Source organism: Littorina saxatilis, linkage group LG1, assembly GCF_037325665.1.
Source record: "Littorina saxatilis isolate snail1 linkage group LG1, US_GU_Lsax_2.0, whole genome shotgun sequence".
NCBI lineage: Eukaryota > Metazoa > Mollusca > Gastropoda > Littorinimorpha > Littorinidae > Littorina > Littorina saxatilis.
This window is the reverse complement of record NC_090245.1, coordinates 80,567,278-80,590,005: the sequence shown is the minus strand read 5'-3', so window position 1 is coordinate 80,590,005 and position 22,728 is coordinate 80,567,278. Positions and strand designations below refer to the sequence as shown.

Below are 22,728 nucleotides of genomic sequence, written 5' to 3'. Positions count from 1 at the left end.
TGTTTTGTGTGTATTTTTTGCAGTGAAAAAGCAGACATTGTTTCTGTTTAGTGTGGTATTTAATATCTTCTTACAGTCTTCCTACAATGACATTAACAATGCAGCCATACATATTCACATTAACAGATAAGAATCAACATGGTTGGTCATTGCTTTGAGGGTAATTGTTATCTTTATTTCTTAGATGTGAACTTTTGTAATGCATATAAAACTGTACAAAATTTATTGCACAACTTACTTTACTTACTGCCTTTCACGCCTGGTGGCGTGTAGGGCAGCGACTAGTGTTGTTTTCCTTTGTCGCTGTTTCTGTAACTCACTCGGTTTTACCAGTTAGAGTTGTTGGCCCTAAGCTGAACCCCCAACCTGGAGGACCAGGGTACACATTTTAGTCTGGCCTCTACCTCACGCGGATCTGTTCGGCATGGTTGGACCTACCAGGGACACGAGGTCCCCGCCGACATAGCTCCGGAGGTTGTCAAGGCACACAAGCCCCCACACCACGATCAAGGTAAGTGCACCAGGTGGGGGGTATTGCACAAGCATGCCAAAAAATGCACACACACACACACACAATGCTTATCACACACTTCAATTTTACAAATGTATACCCTTCAAAAAAAGTTCGGGACCGGTCAAAAATGTATCAGTTTTCAATGCTGGGGCATGTTGCTACAGTGCATTATTTTGTCAGTGTGTCAGCTTTTAAATGCAAACTGATGGGCACCATTGGCCAGGACCCTGATGTGCACCAGAAGTTTTTGTCCTGGCATGTTTTGCACCAATTTACTAGGACTTTAGAAACCACCCTCTTTTCTTGCAAAAGCAGAATTTTTCCACATATTTAGAAATGCCCTATAACACTGTTTGCCCGATATGTTTTTACAGCAAACCCCGCAGTCCTTTTGTGAATTCTAGGCAAGTTTCAATTTAATTAAATAGACCTTGATTTTTAGCAAAGTTTTAAAGATTGTATACGTTTTCTTGACCAGTCCCGAGTATTCAAAGACATTCAATCTATGAGAAAATATTGGTACTGTTCAGAGCAAGGTCGTCTGTAACACATTTGTACATGTATAGTGAAAAGGTAGGTTTTGAGACAGACAGAATGTCAACATTTGACAGTTTGTCATATGCAAAGTCTTCTTTTGAAAAGTTAGGTTTAAAACCAGCAGCAAGACAAAGAGAATCTTTACAGTTGAAGCAGAAAGTTACAACCAGTTTGCCAAAAGTGAACATTCTGGATATTTAGTCCAGGCATTATCACTTTGCAGTACATTGTCAAAAACATAGCCTTTTGTGTGTGTATAAGGTGCTTATGATCACTGATGTTTTTGTGCTTAACAAGTCGAGAGCTTACACTGCCTCTGTGTTCCTTTGCTAACCAATATTACTCTTGTAATGTCTTTGGATTTGTATGAACGTAAAAGCAGCTAGGAGGTTACACACATGATCACATTCAAACAGAATCTGGAGACTATCCAAAATTCATCGAAACTCCCTTTAGAATTACCTCAAGGGGTCCTTCGAGTCATGAGAAAGGCAAAGCCAGACGGTATCAAGCAGCATATCATAACAGTTCCAGATTGTCAACCATTCATAGTGCATCTTTTCCTCATTCATCTTGACCAGCCCCATCTGTTTATGTCTGTCAGTCAAAGGACACTCACAACCTACCTATAGCCAATCGTAAGACATTAATTTCATTGAGTAAACACAACGTTCATTTCCTACATCTTACCTGCAGCCCACCACTCACCTCATGTAATAATCATAAACATTTGAAATGTTCTCACAAACACTCTCACACAATGAACCATGCTGAACATGCATTTGCACTGCTTCACTTGACCAAGAAAAAGCGGCAGATTCAGAATCAGTATCAAATAGAGAGGACATGACAAAAAAGCACATCTGACACAAAAGAAGTGACTCAATTTTACTTGGTTCTTCATTACTTTGACCACATAGTAGGTCAGCATGGCACACACTAAGAGAGCCAGTTGTGCTTAGTCGAAGCCGCCCATCCCATCATTTGGCAGTTTTTTTTCACCCGGCTAGGTCATTGTTAGGACATGTCTGGTAGCACGCGATAACAGTCTGCTAAAGAATGGAGCCTGTCGAGATTCTCTCTGAACTCCTCCTCTTCCAAGCCAGCCCCTAAAAAGTGGTGATGGCGGTGAATGTTGAAACGAGCAGCTTCATCATGAAGACTGGACACGTGGCTGCCCACGCTGGGGCCGGACTGTAGTGACGTCATCATGGGAACAGACTCCACACCTGACACATGAAACACAGGTTTTACAGTCTAATCTGAACCATATATTGACCCCTTCTCAGGCGTGACCAAGAAGCTAAGCCTATTACGCTGTGTGCTGTGAAATGGGTTTCAGTGAGCGGTGATAGAGGTGGATTGGTGCGATTAATCGGGATGGTATGGGGTTTTCAAGAGTGTTCATGTGGACTTATTAATCACAATGGATGCAACATAACATTTTGAAAATAGGGGTTTAGAAGCACTTTAAATAAACATAACCACCAATACTTTGATCTTAACACTTACCAGATCTGGGACGTCGGAGTGTGTCGCTGAGCTGGCCAGCCTTCGTGACATTTGGACGGAAGATGTGAGGAAATGGCGTCACTACGTTTGATGGGTCTCTCATTACACAACCGGCACTGTAAAATGACAAAACAATGAAGTACTGGTGAACATGCACTTGTGCACATGCAAGACATCAACATAAAAGTGTTCAATTAAATCATTCACTTGTACCTTCAGACAGGCATGCGTCTACAAAAGTATACACAGATGCAGGTTGAATGTACACACATGGACAGACACTCCCCTTGCAGATTATTTTTCACTTAAACATTTAAACATTTTTAAAGATCAAAACTGAGGTGCAAACTGCATCACAACCTGATACTAATCACCCTAGCCTGTATAATCCTGTCGCTTGTTTTACCAGGCCTGTCCACCAAAACCTTTTTTCACAATAACTTGTGTGCATATTTTCACAGGAGTAGATTACAACAACAAAAGCTCAAGCAATACAAACTGTCTTCATTATGAAGTGAATTCACGACATGAACAAAATAAAGTTTCATCGAAAATACAAGAAGTAAACAGGAACAACAAAGAGTTGCTAACTAAAGCTATGTTTCCTTTTACAAGAATGTGACACAGTACCATCCAAGTCTGGTATAAATGCCATCTGACTTTTTGTGCTTAAAACTACGGATTTCTTTTTGCATTCGAAATCTGTAATTTTTATACACTGCATTTCTTTCAATCAGTCATTTTCTGGAACACAGCTAAATGAACACCATCCAATGATAGACAAAACAAAATCTGCGTACCTGCATGATCCAGACAAATTATTTGATGCGCGATTCACATTCACTTTGTGTACAAAATCGTGTCAGATTTGGACATACAGAAACACATACTAGTAAAGCTGCTGGAATGAACATGTCCCCTCCTTTGACGTTTGGGATTCAAATTTGGTTGGGATTTGGTTCATGCAAAAGCTAAATCCGCCCGGTAACTCAGTTGGTAGAGCACTGGACTCTTGATCCGCATGTTACAGGGTCGAGTCCGGGCCGGGCCGGGTCAACTTTATGAGCAGACTCGGAGACGGTATCCATGTTCCCCCCTGTGTAGCCACTGTGGCGCGTAAAAGACCTTGGTCATTCTGCCATAAATGCAGGTGGCTGATTACACCTAAACATGCCCACACCTGGGTAGCGCGACTCTGTTGCTGCTAGCTTTTCACTCGGAGGAAAGCAACCCAAATTTCCCAGCGATGAGACAATAAAGTAATGCAAAACAAAACAAACTTACTTCATTGTACTGGGGTAAGTTTCAGTCAAGTACAACTGCAGAACATCGTCTACACTACTGCATGCTGACAGTTGGCGTGGCGATGATTTTCCAGCCCTGCACACACAGAGAATATATCAGTAATAAATGCACACTTCTTTTTGGTATGCACAAAGTAGTGTTATTAATAATTTCCGCATCACGTTTTCCATACATGTACTTGCAATCCAGTTTTTCCCCGGTAAGCTGAGAGAGTCAGTTCCCACCAAACTTTCATTCAGTCTCTATGACCAGGATTAGGATCAGTTGAGAAGACACATCACCCTCCAACAAAAACACACACTCAATCTCACAGGTATGCCTTTTCCGATTATCATTAGCCCACTCCAAAGCTAAAATGCTTGGCAGCATTACTGATGCATGACCCACCATCAGGAGAGTTAACATGGGTGCTTGAAGTTCAAAAGACATTCAGAAACATGCCCACATGTATCATCAACAAAAGACATTGATTATGTCAATTACACCAGAAATAACAAAATGCAACCGACTGAAAACACTGCTGGTACCTTTTGACTCGGTCAGGTGGTATTCCCCTAACCACACATGACTGTACTGAGGGATCTGCCTGGCAATAGGTTTGGGGAGTGAGGGGTTGCAATAAATGCTCCTCCCCCTTTGACATCAAGGCGTCAACGAACGTTTCGTGCTCCATCATCGGGAATGGAAGGCTGGTGTTCAGGGATGCAACCTGTCCCAACATGATACTGTGTAGTGCAGGTGACAAGCATTTTGCAGGTGAAGAAAAATCACACACAGACACACACAAACACTCACACAAAATCACACTGACACAGACAGACAGACAGACAGACACACACACAGTTTCTTCTTTACATATTCTTGTCTTTCTATTTTATTTTATAGTATACAACAGTTTGTTTCTCTAATTTGAATGATGGAAATTGTATGCTAACAGTATGCTTCTGCCAGTAGATGCAACTGACTCATCTGAAACTTATTCACACACACACACACACACACACACACACACACACACACACACACACACACACACACACACACGCACACACACACACACACCTGAGTCATCAGTAAGTGCTCTTGTGCACCCCAAAACACACAGGTAGTGAGTAAAAGCTAAGAGTAGACTTTTCAAATTTCACAAAACAGTAACTTTGATAATAAACCAATCTTTACAAAACTGCAAAGATAACTTGGATAAGAAACCAAATGCAACCTCTACAAAACTGCAAAGATCCAGTCAATGTTGTCCAAGCAAAAGACAGAAACTAGCAATAAAAACTGACCTTCCTGCCCAGGGCAGACATGGCACCGGTCACTTCAGACAGGTGGACGGGGTTGGTCTCTTTTCTTAAGGGGAGGGTCATGGTGTCCAGTGAAGCTGCTAGAACTGCACTGGTGTGGTAGTGCAGATCACACTGTTGTTCCACACAGAAAAGATTAAGATAAACAAAGTCTGCTTGTTAACGTTCTTAATGTTGTTATTGTTTGAAACGTGTATCAAAGAAAATGAATAAAACACGCTTAAACCAAAAGATTAAGATAAAAAAACAGAAAACTAAATAGGAGCCGCCTTCCTATATATGCAGCAACAAAGAATCAACAAACATAAAGAAAGGAGGGCATTGATATGTGTGTGTGTGTGTGTTTGGTGTGGTGTGGTGTGGTGTGTGTGTGTTTGGTGTGGTGTGTGTGTGTGTGTGTGGTGTGGTGTGGTGTGTGTGTGTCTGGAGTACTTCAGATGTTTGTGTAGTAAAAATGTCCACATAATTCAAACCCCCTAGCACACCTTTCAAGACTTGAATCACACACACAAAATCAGAAGACACGCGCATTTTTTTCTGTGCTTCTGTGCACTTGAATAATAGCACAGACACATATATATACTCACATTGTATGTAAGGTGTGGAAAATTCTGTGGAGCACCAAGATTTCTCCACAGCGAGGTTGCCAGTGACAACGGGACGTAGACAGAACTATCCAGACAGCATGATGCCATGCACAATGCACTGTTCAGAATGCGTGTTGCTCTCTGCCTTGCAGTCTGTCAAACGCCCAAAATTTCCATGAGTTAAAAGTAAAAAAGGCTGAAAATTTGTAAGTAATGGCAAAGTCGACAGCGCAAAGCGCCTAGCCCTGCTAGGGGGGTTCGGGGGCATGCCCCCCCAGAATTTTTTTTCTCCAAAGAACTCAAATGGTGCAATTTGGTGTCATCTAAGCTCCAAGTTTGCCATTAAATTCAGTTTTTAGAACCATTTTTGCCTCCCCCATTTATTTTTTCGGCAGACACTTTTGCTTTTTCGGCGGAACAAAAAAAAATTCGGCAGAAATTTGCCTTTCGGCGGACAATTCCCATGCCTGCAGAATAAAGGAAATATTATGGGTTATTTGTATTTTTGACCAAAATATGACATTTTACACAGGTCGAGACCGCCCTAGCTGTCAAGGTGAACAATGACTGTCGAGATCTGTGTCAAATGTCGTATTTTGGTCAAAAATACAAATACCATATGTATCGATCGATTTTAGTTGGAACTCCTTTTATTTTTTACCCTTGAACGTGCACAAACATGCACTCTTTTGTAGTCTTGGCTAGCCGCCGAAATGATTTTTTGGGGGACTCTGATGTCACATGGCTCAAAGAAGGGAAATTCGAAAATTTTTAATTAAATTTTCATTTGATTAATATACTTACCCGAGTCACATATTAGCATTGACGCAGTCGAGATGCTAGGTTGACTGAAAAACGCTATCCCGTCTATAGTATAAGGGAAGCAACCCAAGCAAAAAAGTAGCAAGCTTGCTACCCTGGGTTGCCTCCCGTAGCGTGTATCACGCCACAGATCTCGTACCCGATACGAGACACCCTCATTCGACTTCTAGAATACAAAGAAACTAAAAGCGGGGAAGGTGGGAGGGAATTACCTATGTGACTCGGGTAAGTATATTAATCAAATGAAAATTTAATTAAAAATTTTCGATTAAATTACATATTCTTACTCCGAGTCACATATTAGCAGATAACTCCAACAAGGTGGTGGGTAAGATCAAAAAGTTCAAACTCACTCTAAAGTTCTGGAGAGACAAAAGCCAGCTGCCGCCAAGAAAGGAATAGGCCGAGACCCATCCTGACAGAGGGCAGCAATGTCTGCAGAACCTGATAAGACAAAATCCTAGCGCCAGAAGCTGTGCGCAGGACATCATCCAAACCCCATAGGCCAAAAAGGCCAAGGAGGAGGCCCAGGCCCTGGAAATGAGCTCGGGCCGAGCCGAGGGAAAGATAGCATAAGCTATGACAAGGCGGAGGGCAAGAAAATCCCTTGCCAAGAAACTGGCCCACTGCCAAAAGTCAGGAAAGGATCCCGTGAGAAAGCAACCACTGACTCACTCTAAACCCTTGCCAGGAACTGGCCCACTGCCAAAGGACAGAAACGGACCGAGAACCACCCTGATTGACAGCCGAGATGTCTCTCAGGCAAGAAATGCGAAAGACGACCTCAGAGAGCCAGTAAGCTGTGCCCAGCACTTCTTCCAATCTTCTGAACCGTAAAACAGTCCGGAAAAGGACCCCAGTCTTGGATAAACCCGACCAAGTAGAGGGAAGGACAAGCTGCCCCCCCCCCCCCCTTAAATGGAAGGAAATGCTAATGGCCTGGAAAAGATCCGTGCGTAAGGTTGCTGGCTAAGCCCTGAAAAGGACCGACCCTCACGGAGACCATAAGGCAACCATGCCAAAGTAAGAAAACTTTGGGATGGAGTGAGGCCCAAAAGGCCGTTGAGAGAACAGTCAGCTCCGGAAGAGTGACCAAACTCCAAACCGGAAAGAGAGAGACGCCTGAGTATCAAGTACCAGGGTCCAACTCAATGAGCAAAACTCAAGGGAGACGGTCACCGGTCGTCCCCTGCCCATCCCTGCGAAAGCAGAGAGAGGGGTAAAAAAGGGGACGAAGCGACCTAAGGTAGTGCATAAGCACCGCAAATGCGGACCCGCAGTGGCCAAATCCTAATGTGACCGGAGACCGGAAACAAAATGACAAAAGCCAGCGTGATCGCAGAGCAGACTGCTTGTAGGTAATTGAAAATGAATCAAAAAACCCGAAACAGAAAGGACGAAGCTGGTAAGAAAGACGGAAAACCGTGAAGCGAACCAGCCGTCAGCCTCCCGAGACCAGAGTTCTCAGTAATAGTCATAGTTGCAAGTGAAAAAGGGGTGACCAGGCCGGAAGCCCAACCCAGCGGAAATCGTCCCAACTCACATCATGCAAGCATGATGGAGAAGAGGAAGAGACGAAATCCGCAGTCACAAGAACCAATTGCCAAAGTCGCAACACGACAGGCAGGAGACTATAACACAGGCTAAGGCCGAGAGCCTTGCTGCCCGTAGGCCGGCCATTGCACCAAAGTACTCAAAGTACACAGGCACAGTAAGAAACCAAAAGTTTCGGCCGCCGAAAAAGATGCTGGCCTAGAGGCCAGCACCGAGAAAACTGGAACATTAGCTAGACCTCTGCCCAAAAAGGGGAGGAGTAGCCAAAAAACCTGAGAAAAAGTGACAAGCCAAGAATGACTTCTCAAACATGCAATGCCCAGACAATGCACCCTCAGGAAAATCTGAATGTTACCTCCGAGGCCAACTCAAGTGAACCTTAAGTTTGGACGAAACACCAGAACGCGTCTGATCGCTAGAGAAAGACAAAGTCAGACTCGGCGAAAGACAAACCTGGACCGAGTCCAGAAGCTCGTGGCAAGAGAAAACGGGGAAGCCCAAAGGCAGAAACCCCCTTTTAAACGGAAATCGACCTCTCAGCACCCATACGCTGGGAAAGAGAAAGAATGTCGAAGCCCGAAGCCACAAGCACAAGGAAAGCAACAACCACCACCTCCAACGGATGAAATGGCTGTTGCTCCCGCCGAGGCTAAAACCCCGAAGCCCTAAGGCCGGCTGTTGTTTCAAAAACCCAGCGTACCTATGACGGCTGTGAAAGAAACAATCTCACCTGAGCTGAGGACGTAGGCCGCTTAGGCTGAGTCCGCTAAGGTATAGCCTGCTTAGGAGCGGCCTGCTTTTGCTGCTTTCAAATTGAAGCTCAAAAGAAGGGAACCGCTGTTCTCTGTTGGTCTCAATCCCCTGCTTCTGGCATGAGAGGCCAGGCTGCCGGAGAGAGACCGTCCACCAAGGATGACGAACTGAGAATGTTCCTTGTCGACTCCTCAGAAAACCGGGAGTGGGCAAGAAACAAGTCCCTTCCGCACGAGACCGCATGGAAATAGTGCAGAGAGGACAGCCTCATCTGTGCCTCGTTCACCCTTGTAAGTGTGGAGAGGAGTGAGACACTTCCTCCGCGTCCTGCCCTTTACTAAGGGGAAAGGGCGCCAAGGAATCTGCCAGAGCGCGAGAAAGCGCCCGCAGGAGAGTCTCGGAAATGGAACTGAGTTCCAAAAGTTGTCAGCCCCCTTCCTCAGAGAATAGGAGATTCTGCCCATAGAGCGGCAGAACCGAATCCTTCCTCAACGGCTTCGTAAGAAGCGAAAGAAGATCCGGCGTGACCGGAAACGGTGCACGCGGACGGGGAAAGGCCAACAGGCGGCTACGAGACGACCCTGGCCAAGGCAACTTCCTCTGGTCCGCTAAGGGCACGAAGGAGGAAGCCTGCGCAGGAGCGGCAAGGCATTCCGATGCCGGCTCCGAAGCTGAACCCTGAGGAACCAGCAACGAAACCGACGCCGGAGGCCACCCCCTGTCGAAGAGGGGGGCTCGGCGAAAAGGCAAAAGGGCGAAAAGCTACAAAGGGCGATTCTTCAAACCAGAAGTAGCTGCTTCCTCTTTGCCAACCGAAGTCCTTCCTGTTGGCAATCGATTGTGCTCATTCCCTAACTGAGGGGAGGATGAGAGGAATCAAAAACCAAGGAAAGTGGGAGAGAGGAGCTAGCGGCCACCACCGGAGTGTGTGGATGCTGCTGTCCCAACAGAGGCAAGAAGCCTGTATGCCCATAGGGCAAGCCTTGTTCGAAATTCACCGGCGACCAAACGGAAGCAGCGGGAACTGAACCGGAAAATCCGGGAGGAGCCGGAAGTGCGGCAGTAACAGCAGCGCTATGCCAAAGCTGGTGCTGAGCCACCTACGAGCTGAAGCTCGGAACCCAAAGGTAGGCCGTAGGCCAGAACCGGAAGTGACAGTAACCTGTGCACTACCCGCTTGACCTACCCTCCTGCCAAGGCCGGAAGCGAAGCTGCCGGAAATGGCTGCCGTGCAAAGGGCAAAGCTCAAACCGGAAAGGGCCATGGGCTGCCCACACACCGATGAACTAACATTTCCAGCCGGAGCCGGAAGAGAAGCTGTCGCGAACGACTGCTTACGTATAGCGCAGCTCAAGCAGGATGGGATCATTATTTGTCCACCTTCCAACGAGGCACTACTTCCGTGAACCGGAAGTGCCGCTGTCGCGTACGACTGCCGACGTAAGGCAAGGCTCGAACCGGACGTGACAGTAGCCTGTGCACTAACCAGTGAACCTACACTTCCGGTCGGAACCGGAAGAACAGCTGTCGCGGGCGACCGCTGTCATAGGACAAGGCTCGAACCAGACGTGACAGTAGTCTGTGCACTAGCAAGTGAACCTCTACTTCCGGCCGGAGCTGGAAGCGGCTGCCGCGAACGACTGCTGACGTAAATTCGGAAGCTGGCCAGAGCCGCCGAAGGCAGCTGCTCCTCGCACACGGACCCGAAGTCCGAAACGCCACCTGAAGGGGACGGCTCATAGCCAAAAGAACCCGACAAATGACGCTGCGAGTGAAGGCCGTAAGCCGAACGCCCATCCTGTTGGCCATCGATGAAACTCGCACCCCTGACTAAGAGGAAGATGAGAGTCACCAACAACCGAAGGCAGCTGAAGAGAGGAGCTAGCGGCCACCACCGAAGTGGGTGGCTGCTGCTGTCCCAACAGAGGCAAAAAGCCTGTATGCCCAGGAGAACCACCGTATTCGAAATTCACCGGCGACACAACGGAAGCAGCGGGAACCGAACCGGAAAAGCCGGGAGGAGCAGGGAGTGCAGACGCAACAGCAGAACTATGCCATAGCTGGTGCTGAGGAGTCTGCAAGCCACAACCCGGAAGCCCTAGGCCGGAACCGGAAGTGACAGATGACTGTGCACGACCCGTTTGACCTACATTTCCTGCCCAGGCAGGAAGAGCAGCTGCCGGAAACGGCTGCTGTAGCAGGGCAAGGCTCGAACCGGAAGGGACCATGGGCTGTCCGCAAACCAGTGAACCAACACTTCCGGCCGGAGCCGGAAGCGAAGCTGCCGCGAACGGCTGCTTACGTAAAGCGCAGCTCGAACCGGATGGGACCATGGTCTGTCCGCAACCAGTGAACCACCACTTCCGGCCGGAGCCGGAAGGAAGCTGCCGCGAACGACTGCTTACGTAAAGAGCAGCTCGAACCGGAGGGGACCATGGTCTGTCCGCAACCAGTGAACCACCACTTCCGGCCGGAGCCGGAAGGAAGCTGCCGCGAACGACTGCTTACGTAAAGCGCAGCTCGAACCGGAGGGGACCATGGTCTGTCCGCAACCAGTGAACCACTACTTCCGGGAACCGGAAGTGCAGCTGCCGCGGACGGCTGCTGCGAGCACATACCTTGTGTCGACCGTATCCCCCAAAGGGACCTGCTCAGGTGCACTCCCGCAAGCGGAAGCCACCGAGCGCCGGCCGAGAAGAGAAACGCCTCCCTGTGCACGGACTCCAGAGCCATCACAGAAGCCAGCAGGCTGGACAGGTGATCAGGAACAAAGGAAGCCAACGACCGAGGGTCGCACACCCCCGGGAGGGAGGCAGAGCTGGAAACAGGGTCCGTCCGCGACATTTCTGTACGAACGAGCGTCCGAATTTCTGGAATCAAAGAAGACAAAAGGCTAGCAACAAGAGCGCCAGCCTCCGGCGCAGGTACAGGGGGACAAACGGCCGTGGTAGCGGCCACACCCGCCGCCCGCGAGCCAGACGAAGTTTCCTCCGGAGCCTAAATAGGCACAGGAAAAACGAAGTTAGTCTTCGGGTCAGAAACGTGAACCGTGGGGTTCCTAGCAGAAGAGGTGGAAGCCGAGGACTTAGGTTTAACAGGGCCTTTGCCCCTAACCTCGGCCTTAGCCGCTCGCTTTTCTCACTATCAGACATGCTGTCACACGAGAAAAACAAACTACTGAAAATACACAAGTCTCTAGGACGTAAAACTTCAGCAGAATAAACTAGCACTAACGTACCAGCTACAAGCAGCTACCAATGCTACTGGTAAACGCTCAAAGTCCGTAGCACGGACCCAAACTAACCAGCGAAAAACACCACGTGTAAGCGAAAAATGGCGACCAAAATGGCGGCCACAGCAACAAACTACTGAGCAAAATTCGTAAGTCCGCGGACGGAAAAATTCTCAGCAGAATGACAATGCAAACAACAACAAAAAGGAACAATCTCACCGCTAGAAACAGCTATGAGCAGACGGGGAGCCGAGGCCGGTAGGTGTCAAGCAGACAGCAAAACCGGCCTAGGAGCGAAATCAAGCACGACCTGTCTCTCTGGCTGAAAGATGTCGAATGAGGGTGTCTCGTATCGGGTACGAGATCTGTGGCGTGATACACGCTACGGGAGGCAACCCAGGGTAGCAAGCTTGCTACTTTTTTGCTTAGGTTGCTTCCCTTATACTATAGACGGGATAGCGTTTTTCAGTCAACCTAGCATCTCGACTGCGTCAATGCTAATATGTGACTCGGAGTAAGAATATGTAATTTAATCAATGTTTAATCAATACATCCATATCTATATACGGCTTGTGTGTGTGTGTGTGTGCATGTGTGTGTGTGTGTGTGTGTGTGTGTGTCTGTCTGTCTGTCACTTCGCGATGCACGGCCAAAATTCTCGATGGATCTGCTTCAAATTTGGTGCGCATATTCGGGTAGACCCCGGACACAATCTGGTCGATGAAAATTTTCAACACATGCTCTAAGCGCGGCGCGGTGAACCGATTTTGGTTTTTCTGTAGATCCATTCCTTCGTGTGGCGTCAATTACGTCAACACGTGCTCTAAGCCGGCGAACCGCCACGCTGCATACTCCGTCTCGCGATCCACCCGGCGAAGCGGGTAATCATCTAGTATATAGATATTTGAGGTGTTGGGTTGGGGAGGGGAGGGGAGGGGTAACGGGTTGGGAGATCCTTAGATATCTTGATCTTCTAAAGAGTCAGCAACATGGTTACTTTTTTCCTATGACAAGATGTCCTTTCTTGTCCAACTGATAAAATGTTTGAGTGACGAATGTAAACTGGATGTATACTATAAGCTTGTGATCTGTTGCATTCACCTGTCTAAAACAGTCAAAACTAACAAAAAGGGTCTCCTCACCTGGTCAGGTAAAACAGCAGGTGTCAGAGGGAAGGTTAGCACAGCTTTTCCAGGGAATTCATCTTGCAGGTAGCTCAACACTTTGCTTGCTGCACCACCAAAACTGTTGTGATTGTCGAATAGCACGTGAAAACCCTGGGGAAAAGAGCAAAAAAATACATGTAGAAGGTTTCACTTTTCACTCATGTTATTTTTTCTGCCTTCTTATAAGAAAGCTTTCTGGAAACAAGAATCTGTAAACAAAGCCCTGAACAGAATCACCACCTAAGTCCCAGTAAACCCATCATTCTGTGTTGCATTAGTCCTCCTAGCTTGGTCTTAAAAGCTTTGCAAACCAGCCTTAACAACAACAACAACAACAACAACAACAACAACAACAACAACAACAACAACAACAACAACAACAACAACAACAACAACAACAACTGATAGATAAAGATACAATACCTGCATATTGTCACACTCCTCTGTGAAGAATCGAACCCGATCCTCCCACTCGTCCCAGGCTTGACCGCTTAGCGCTTGCTGACCCAGGCCAAACACATCAAAAGGGTTGTCCTCACTGCAAATGTTACATGAAAAGTTTACCTTTTTTCATGTAATAGACAAATTAAAGAATGAATTATAGATTGTAATACAGTGAAAACTGTCAAATACGGTCACTGGACTTAGCGGACACTCGCAGAATACGGACAGTCAGTCTCGGCACGGACTGCTTTACACTGTAAAACACCTGTACGTTACGGCCACCTCGGCATTACGGACGCGGACACGTATTTTGGGTCCATAATAAGTGTGTGCGGCCAGATCAAAGGCATTGTGATAGCTGGGTGGCCTTGTTAAAAGACACGACCTTCTTCCCAGGGGTCAATGACCCAGTTTTTGCCATGAGAGGTGGTTCCCCTGTCATATCTGAGAGAGGAAACACTTCCTGCATGGGGGTCAGTGACCGGTCAGTGACCGAGTTTAACAGAGTGGAAATCTGTGTGTGCGGCCAGATCAAAGGCAGGGCAGTACCTAGTAGCTGAAACATGTATGCATTATCACAAGTTTTTAAACTCAGGCATGGTACTGAAGGAATGGCAGTTTCAGCTGAAATAAAGCCGGGGGTCCAGTGTTTAGTGCCCTCTCCTTGAAGCTGAGAGAGATATAAGTGAAAGATAACAAGGCTTGAGTAAGAAAAAAATAATAATCTCAAGTCAATCAGCAGATTTTTTTTTTTTCGGATTTTCGTTTTTGAGAGTACCAAGCATGCCCGAAACTTGTTTTACAACAGTCAATATTAAATGTTTCTCTATTTAATCTAAACAGCTTCTGTTTTTCTTATAAATGTACATGTACATGTGCAGTACTCTCTCTCTCTCTCTCTCAACTTGACTTTGTCGCGTTTACTTGCACCTGTCTAATAAGGACACCTGCAGAATAAGGACACTTTTGTCTGGTCCCAAGGGTGTCCTTATTTGACAGGTTTTACTGTACAGGCTTTGCAACAGTGTTTGTTGCTCGAATAACTTGAACAGATCAAAGGTAATTCTTGTTACGTTTGCTTGCCTGTCCCTCTCCTCTTACTACTCAAATAAATTATCTGATGACATACAAAGTCTGCATGTGCTTCCAGTAGAACACTTAAAGCCATATGTACTCGATGACTATACACGCTAATTGCTTTACCAACAGCTGGAGACATGCTAAATTAAGTTCCCTGCAAAATATTGTGGTCTAGGACCCCTTCAATGTTGAGATATGTTAATTTTCATTTTGATCTGGATCGTCCTATTTATAGATTTGCCAACAGAGGTAGCGTTGACGCAAGGGAAATAACTCCGCGTCTTTGTTTACATCCAAAGTTTTTGAGACTCTAAAACAAGCTGTAATGCATGTATATGGTCCGCGCATGGCGACATATCGTCATTACATGGTCTTATGGTGCGTTTGACATCGATTATGGGCAAACTACACTTTGTAAACACGGGAGCGCGTACATATGCCTTTAAGCATATATACATAAAAACAAGCAAAACAAACAACAACAAACAAACCTGTTACCGCAAAAAATGACATGCAGAAATTCTAGTCCTCGAAAGGAAGCATCTAAATTTCAACTTTTTATCTTAAGTTCTTCCCTTGTTTGGTGATTTTATCGCCAGTACGTACCTGCCCAATGTGTAGTCCTGAACAAGCTGAATGGAGCGAGGATGTAGGTGAACAGCATGGAAGTCAGACCACACCTTGACCTGGTTGTCTAGGTTATAGAGCTTGCTCCCAAACACTGCCTGCTCTGTAATGTCCTCTGCTTGATCTTGACATTAAACAAACGTACTGGTCAACATTCAAAACAACAATGTTCCCTCTCCTTCAAGGCCTCCTGAAATCTGAGAAATTTAGGTCTGAAAGGAGAGGGAGTCCTCTTCTTCCTCCTTTTACTTACAGATCTTCAGATGGAGCTACATCTTCTGACTCCATTCTTTCTTTCTTTCTTTATTTGGTGTTTAACGTCGTTTTCAACCGTTCAAGGTTATATCGCGACGGGGAAAGGGGGGAGATGAAATAGAGCCACTTGTCAATTGTTTCTTGTTCACAAAAGCACTAATCAAAAATTTGCTCCAGGGGCTTGCAACGTAGTACAATACTTGGAGAATGCAAATTTCCAGTACAAAGGACTTAACATTTCTTACATACTGCTTGACTAAAATCTGTACAAAAATTGACTATATTCTATACAAGAAACACTTAACAAGGGTAAAAGGAGAAACAGAATCCGTTAGTCGCCTCTTACGACATGCTGGGGAGCATCGGGTAAATTCTTCCCCCTAACCCGCGGGGGGTTTCTGACTCCACGAAGAAAACATAAGAAATGAGGTCTAATAGTACAGGGAGTCTAATAATGGACGGTCTTAACAGAGTTTACACTGTAGTACAGTGGAACCCCTTTTCTAAGACCCCCCAATTTAAGACTTCCTCCTTTTTAAGAGTAAGACCCTCCCTTTCTCAGATGTTTTCTTCCTTACCTCTGTAAATTATTATCTCCATTTTAAGACTCCCTCCTTTTTGAGACCTGATTTTCTCATATTTTGAAAGTAATGGGGATTCCACTGTACAAGAGATGCTGTAAACAAAGAATGCCGAAAAACATTTGCATGCTGACCCTTTGATATGCATATGAAAAAGATACCAGCAGTTTTCCTCTTCAGCCCTTTTCGCACCAACTAAAATTTGTATTAATATAAAAAAAAACCACATTTCTTGCAATACAGGTTCATAGGTACAGTCGAACCCACTTAAAACGAACACGCTAGTTACGAATTTTGACTTATAACGAATTAGTTTTAAGTTCCCAACTGAATACCTCTTTCTTCATGCTTAAAAAAAATGCTTAAAACGAATTCTTTATAACGAATTTACGCTTATAACGAGCACTTTTTGGATTCCCAAGCATGCATAATGTCTGTAATTTACTCACGCTTATGACGAAATCTTTAAACTCGTCCCGAGATCGACATATCATGGGAATTTGAGAAGTTTGAATACACGTGTGTCAAAGTCTTCCCTTGCGTCGACTGCTTGAACCATTGCTCAACCGATCACTGAATAAAGTTAAACTGATTACACTGTACTCACAAAACAATTTCAAATTTAGAATCAAAGTGATTGATAGCTCAGACACTGAACATGAATGACTGACTGACGTTTATTTCCTTCGCGAATACCAAAAACGAAACATCGAACGGAAGCCATTGCCAAAAATATAGATGCCAGAGTGGTTTCCCTTGGACAAGGGAAACCACACTCTCAACGTTTGCGTTCGCCGGTTCGCGATAGTTTATCAGTCAGTCAGTGCTTTCGATTTGGATTTGAACATCATGTTGCAACAAAAAAACAAAAAACTAAATTGGCCAAGGTTTGCTACCCGTCGCCAAGGTAAGTGATTCCGGACAAATGATAGGAACACCGCGAATGTGGACAGTGTCAGTGTGTGCGTGTGTGTGACCAAAAACGTAACAACTGGATGAAACATCTGTGTGCTCACTCTCACTCAAACTCAACAATCATCACTCAACATGAGACACACATGAACATGTACCTGAATATGTCACTTTATTGTCTAAACGTGAAGCAGCATGAAAGTTGCGAAAGAAACAAATTGAAACACCATAAAATGTACAAGACTTTAAAAAAAAATTAAAAAAAAATAAAAATCGATCAATTTTCTTAATACGATTTTTGGTTAAGACGAACTTTTTTTCCGATCCTTAGTGATTCGTCTTAAGCGAGTTCGACTGTATCACATTTCCTGTCAGGAGTTGTGTGGAAGAGTCAGACATAGAAAAGAGACGTTTTGTTAGATGAATGGTTTCAGAGTGCAAACTTTGTTTACCAAGAGTATACTTCATTAGTATATTACTTAAGCACAATACTTCAATAAATCATTTAACATAGCCTATTACAAGTTATCCACTACACCATCAATTTGAAAGGAAAAGGGAAATAATAATCACTTCTTTCTTTTTAGCCAGATTTGTGTTGATCGAGCAACACCCTTGCACACATACCTTTTCCGTCTTCCTCATTTTCCCTGGGACTTTCCAGGTCAATGTTGTCCACATCTCCTTTGCTTTCATCTGTGCCCTGAAAAGTTATTATTATCATTCGAACAACTCAAAATTTATTGACAAAAGGTAAAAGGAGCAAGCAGCTAGTAACATATAAGTTATAACATGTGTTGCTGACTGTAACGAGTCCCTGTGAGAAGATTTTGACTGTGAAGTAGGCTACAATACTTAGGTCTTATTTTTTCTTACATACAGTGCTCCCCCCCCCCTCCCCCTAATCATAAGGATCCCTTACTTTTAAGTCAGACTCTGATTTTCTGTCAATAACCTCTGCAAATTTACACTCACTTGAAGGTTCTCTCCTTTTTAAGACCTGCTTTCTCATACTTATTTGGGCCTGTAAAGGGCAGAGGGAGGAGGGTGGGGGGGAGGGGTTCACTCTATTATTGTTGCCTTTGTTGTGCAATCTAAGCAATTCACCTCGACTCTGTCAAGATCCTGTAGGAACTGATTCTTGGGCTCAGTGGCAGACTTATGGAGAGTTACATCCCCTGACCTGTAAGAAAAAACAAGGTAAACTGTGACATGTCAGACTCAAAGTACCAGTCTCACTCCAAAGATGCAGTAAATTTCCCATCAATTAACTGACCGCTGCTCTAACAATACATACAAAGTCATACAGTCACAAACAACATTTTTGTTTTGATAACTCACCTTCCCTACATTGCTACAATGCCCTAATTGCATCAATTTTTTGTATGTTTCATAAATTGTTAATAATGCAATTAGTTCAAACACACACACACACAAAAACACCCAAATCCCAAGATAATAAAAATGCCATGGTGTACAACTGATTTCTCTCTGTCCTGTCTTCAGCGCATTACCCACTCCGGTCCTATAAACAAGGGCTCTAACTCATGTAGGACCATATTTTCTACACTCTTTTCCTTTAGTACATAAAGACATGCACACAAAACAACAATAGCGATGACAGCCATATCATTTAATACTACTATTCTTACTACATTACACCCGCCACATACACAAAACAACAATAATGATGAGAAGATTATTTCAAATGGCTATTCTTACTACTTTACACACAACACAGCAACAACATTTCCTACTTTGAATCTTACCATTTGACTTCTTCCTCTTTTTCCTCATTGTACAAACTGCCATCTTTACGAAGGGTGCTGAGGCTGCCACGAAGATCAAGAACAACCAGCCGAGGAGTAAAGGTCACACATCTCTGGGTGGCAAAGAGTGTTACCATTAGAAAAGATAAAGATTATATTTTTACTGTCACACTGAACCTCAGACAACTCTGAACGTCTCTGTCATTCCAGTGTGTATAGCCTTGAGCAATATTTTGTGTGCAGGACATTAACAGCTTTGACATTTGCTGTGCATGTTTTGTTTTTCTATGTAGTGAATTTGTAAAAAGTTTAATGCAATATTTGTCAAAATTAAAAAAAAACCCAGTTATTTACAATTACATACATTAACAAGAAGAGCAAACGCTCGATCGAGTCACTTTCGCAGTTCTGAATATTATATGAGGCATCAGATGGACAGGAAGAAATTGCTATTCACAACACAATGAGTCACGTTCACATAAAATTTGAGCCCGGTCACTTTTATAGTTTCCGAGAAAAGCCCAACGTTAAGTTGTGTGTTGCCGAACAGAAAAGGCTAGTTATCTCCCTTGTTTTTCTGATAACGTTCGTAAAAGGCTACAGATGTAAATACTTTGATGTAAAGAATAATCCTACAAAGTTTCAATCACATCCGATGAACTTTGTCAAAGATATAAAATGTCTAATTTTTCCTTTGACGCTGACCTGTGACCTTGAAAAAGGTCAAAGGTCAACGAAACCATCGTTAAAGTGTAGAGGTCATTGGAGGTCACGACTAAACAAAATATGAGCCCGATCGCTTTGATAGTTTCCGAGAAAAGTCCAACGTTAAGGTGGTGTCCACGGACGGCCGGCCGCATGGCCGGCCGGCCGGCCGGCCGGACGGCCGGCCGGACAGACTAACACTGACCGATTACATAGAGTCACTTTTTCTCAAGTGACTCAAAAAACCCAATGAAGAACTTAATATGGTGCTGTATTGTACTGTCCACATTGGTGAGTCTTTGATTAATATTCTCAGCTTACATGCAGGCAGACCTGCCAGCCCTTGTGAAGCCTCAAGTGTAACCGTTTAATTTTGTTGTAGATTTTTCAGCGTAGCAAATAGTGTGTGTAGCACTGCATCTGAAATCTATTCGTACACCCACATTTATGCTATTTCACACAAGAAGATGCATTTCTAACGAGTTTATGATTATTTAGAAAGCAGGAACATAATGCCGAATATAGAGTGTCTGCAGTGCAACTATTCAGTGTGGACAATTTTTTCTGACCCATATTCTGACCGCTACAAGAAGTGAGAATCAGTAGTGAATACCAGGACTCGCAAGAATGAGCGAACTGTTGCATATTTGTGATTATTTGTTTGAGCGTAGCAATTTGTCTTACAACGTAGCTTGCTAGTCTGTACTCATAACACTAAACAGTTGGCAGCTATCTGCAGATTCAAAGCAACAAAACTTTCAAGTTACCTTAGGAGTTTGCCCTTCTCTGAACAAAACGTCATGGCTGATTTCTTTTGGGAAACGTTGTAATACCTTTGGATCATAGACAAACGATGCCTCCTGAAAAGACAACAAACATTTACAACATATTAATGATGTTAAAGGTCAAAGTGTGTGTTACTTGTGATGAGAAGATACCTTTAGTACCAGCCAAAAGTCTCCCTACATTTCAAGTGTTTTCATGATAGGTGTACTCTAATTAAATAACTTCAGAATGGCACCTTTCATTCGCAAAATTGATTATCAAATAATAACAGGATCGATGGGTCTGTATACACACTCCGACAATGAAAACCTCTGTTACAAATCTTTAGCCAATGAAATGCCCCTTTACAAGTCGTTAGGAAGTAGCCAATGAAAAATCGACCTGACATTGACTTCCGCTATCTCTTTTTCGGAGTGTCGAGGGTTGGCAAACATTCACATTCACATACATGTATAGATATATAAAACCACTTCTGGGTCGATACACACTCAAAGTGTGTTCAATGACAATAAACTGCCGTGCAGCATCATGTCTTTGTGTGTGTCTCTTTTTCGTGTGATTGTCTCTAGCGTACTTTGGAACTATGAAACGAAAGTGCACTGCGTTCCTTTGCAAAATGGTGTCGAATGACACTCCGAGTGTTGATGTGGTTTTCTGGTCTTTTATGTACACTCCGAAAATGAAATCTAAATTACTGCTAAGTGGCTTTGAATGGCAAATTCGCCTCGCGACCGGAAGTTAATGCCGGAGTGTATACAGCCATTGCAGGTGGCAGAATCTTGTATACACTCCGAGTGCGTATAGCCAGTGCGAATTAATAATAATGGCAATCTGTGTCTGCCGTATGCTTGTGCCGTGTATGATGGAGACTACTGAATCCTCATCCTATTTAATAATAATTTACATTAGCCAGACACCTCTCCCATGGGCATCCATGGATCGAGGTGTTAAAACAAGAGGCGAAGCCATCAAGGCTCACGTAAGAAATCGACAAACAGTAACACAAACTCAATCACTCCGTCACACACACACACACACACACACACACACACACACACACACACACACACACACACACACAGAAAGAGCATAGGTGAAACTGTGCAAGAAAGCGAGACACTAGATCTAGATCTGTCTGTCTGCATGTAGCCTACTTACAAGGACACGACTGCCAACTAGTCTCGGCGCGCTCAAAATAATAATGACCGAGACTTTCAGTACTTCCTTCGCGTGACGTCTAACCCTCTTACGTCATAATGTGACGTCAATGTAATGTGACGTCTTCAAATGTTAGAGTTTCTACCACAGACATACACACGCACAGACGCACGCACGCACGCACGCACAGACAGACAAAGTTACGATCGCATAGGCTACACTTACGTGAGCCAAAAATTGATTATCAAAATTCTCATGAAAGTGGACTTGAAACATAAATACTTTTGTACTGAGGGTACTACATGTATCAACTAAATCGTACAAGGCTGGTTGGGTAAACTTTTAAAAATGTATCCCAAATTAAATAGTCCGACATGTATGTAGAAAGTTTTAAAAATAAAATGTGCGTTTCCGATGACAACTAAATTATATCGAGCACGTGTTTAACGTAACCTGGAGGTTCCACCAGTGTGATCCCGTGAAATTAGCGTAGTGACCAAGTTGAAGGGTCACAATTTCTCTTCCCGACATGATCGCCTGCTTCATAGCATCACAATCACCATGTCTGACGCCATAACTGTTCCACTACTTCCGGTTTTTGTACCAAACCTTTTTATTGGTTCATATCGGAAAGAGCATAATGTTGGGCACAATATTGTTATTGGCCTATTTTCGGGAATGAGTTGCGCTATTGTAGAATTCCGACAATGCCCGCTATTTCAAGAATGCTTGCTTGAATTGTCCCTCACTCATTTTGTTGTTGTTGGAATTCGCCTCTATTTAAATATGCATTGTTTAGCGTACAGCGCGGCAGATATTGATTAATTTACTAAATGATTCTTGTTTTGTCAAAACAAATCATTATTTTAAGTGAATAAACAATCAAATATTAAAAGAACATCTTTACTGAGTAAATTAAAACATTATATAATTTTTTAAATCGCATTTTTTACATTCATTTTTGTAAATAATGCATTGTTTACAAAAGAAAAACAAAAGAATTACGTACTTACCATTTGTCGAGGATAGCGTAGGCACCCGGTCTGCTCCCCGCCTAAAAAAGGCCAGTGCCGTTCCGTCTTCGAGGGACTGCGTGGGTTTCATTTCGGAGTTTTCCTTCTC

The 22,728-nt window shown here is 44.3% G+C and overlaps 1 protein-coding gene across 1 annotated transcript; it reads right to left on the bottom strand.

The window, feature by feature from the left end:
* Positions 1 to 146: 146 nt before the first annotated feature.
* On the bottom strand, positions 147 to 22,199 carry LOC138981078 (protein misato homolog 1-like). The gene is made up of 14 exons (XM_070353908.1): positions 22,060 to 22,199; positions 20,430 to 20,522; positions 18,958 to 19,070; positions 18,296 to 18,371; positions 17,816 to 17,891; positions 15,420 to 15,564; positions 13,713 to 13,827; positions 13,266 to 13,400; positions 5,763 to 5,915; positions 5,158 to 5,289; positions 4,396 to 4,577; positions 3,848 to 3,943; positions 2,564 to 2,679; positions 147 to 2,280 (listed from the first exon to the last, which is right to left on the bottom strand). Exons 1-14 carry the CDS (start codon positions 22,150 to 22,152, stop codon positions 2,069 to 2,071), a joined length of 1,737 nt encoding a protein of 578 aa, XP_070210009.1. The 5' UTR covers positions 22,153 to 22,199; the 3' UTR covers positions 147 to 2,068.
* Positions 22,200 to 22,728: the final 529 nt, after the last annotated feature.

Coding starts and splice junctions, on each gene's coding strand:
- LOC138981078 (XM_070353908.1), bottom strand. CDS start 22,152: ATGAAGCAGGCGATCATGTCGGGAAGAGAAATTGTGACCCTTCAACTT. Junction 20,523..22,059: donor CACACTGGTGGAACCTCCAG/GTTACGTTAAAC, acceptor TTGTCTTTTCAG/GAGGCATCGTTTGTCTATGA. Junction 19,071..20,429: donor GAGAAGGGCAAACTCCTAAG/GTAACTTGAAAG, acceptor TTTGCCACCCAG/AGATGTGTGACCTTTACTCC.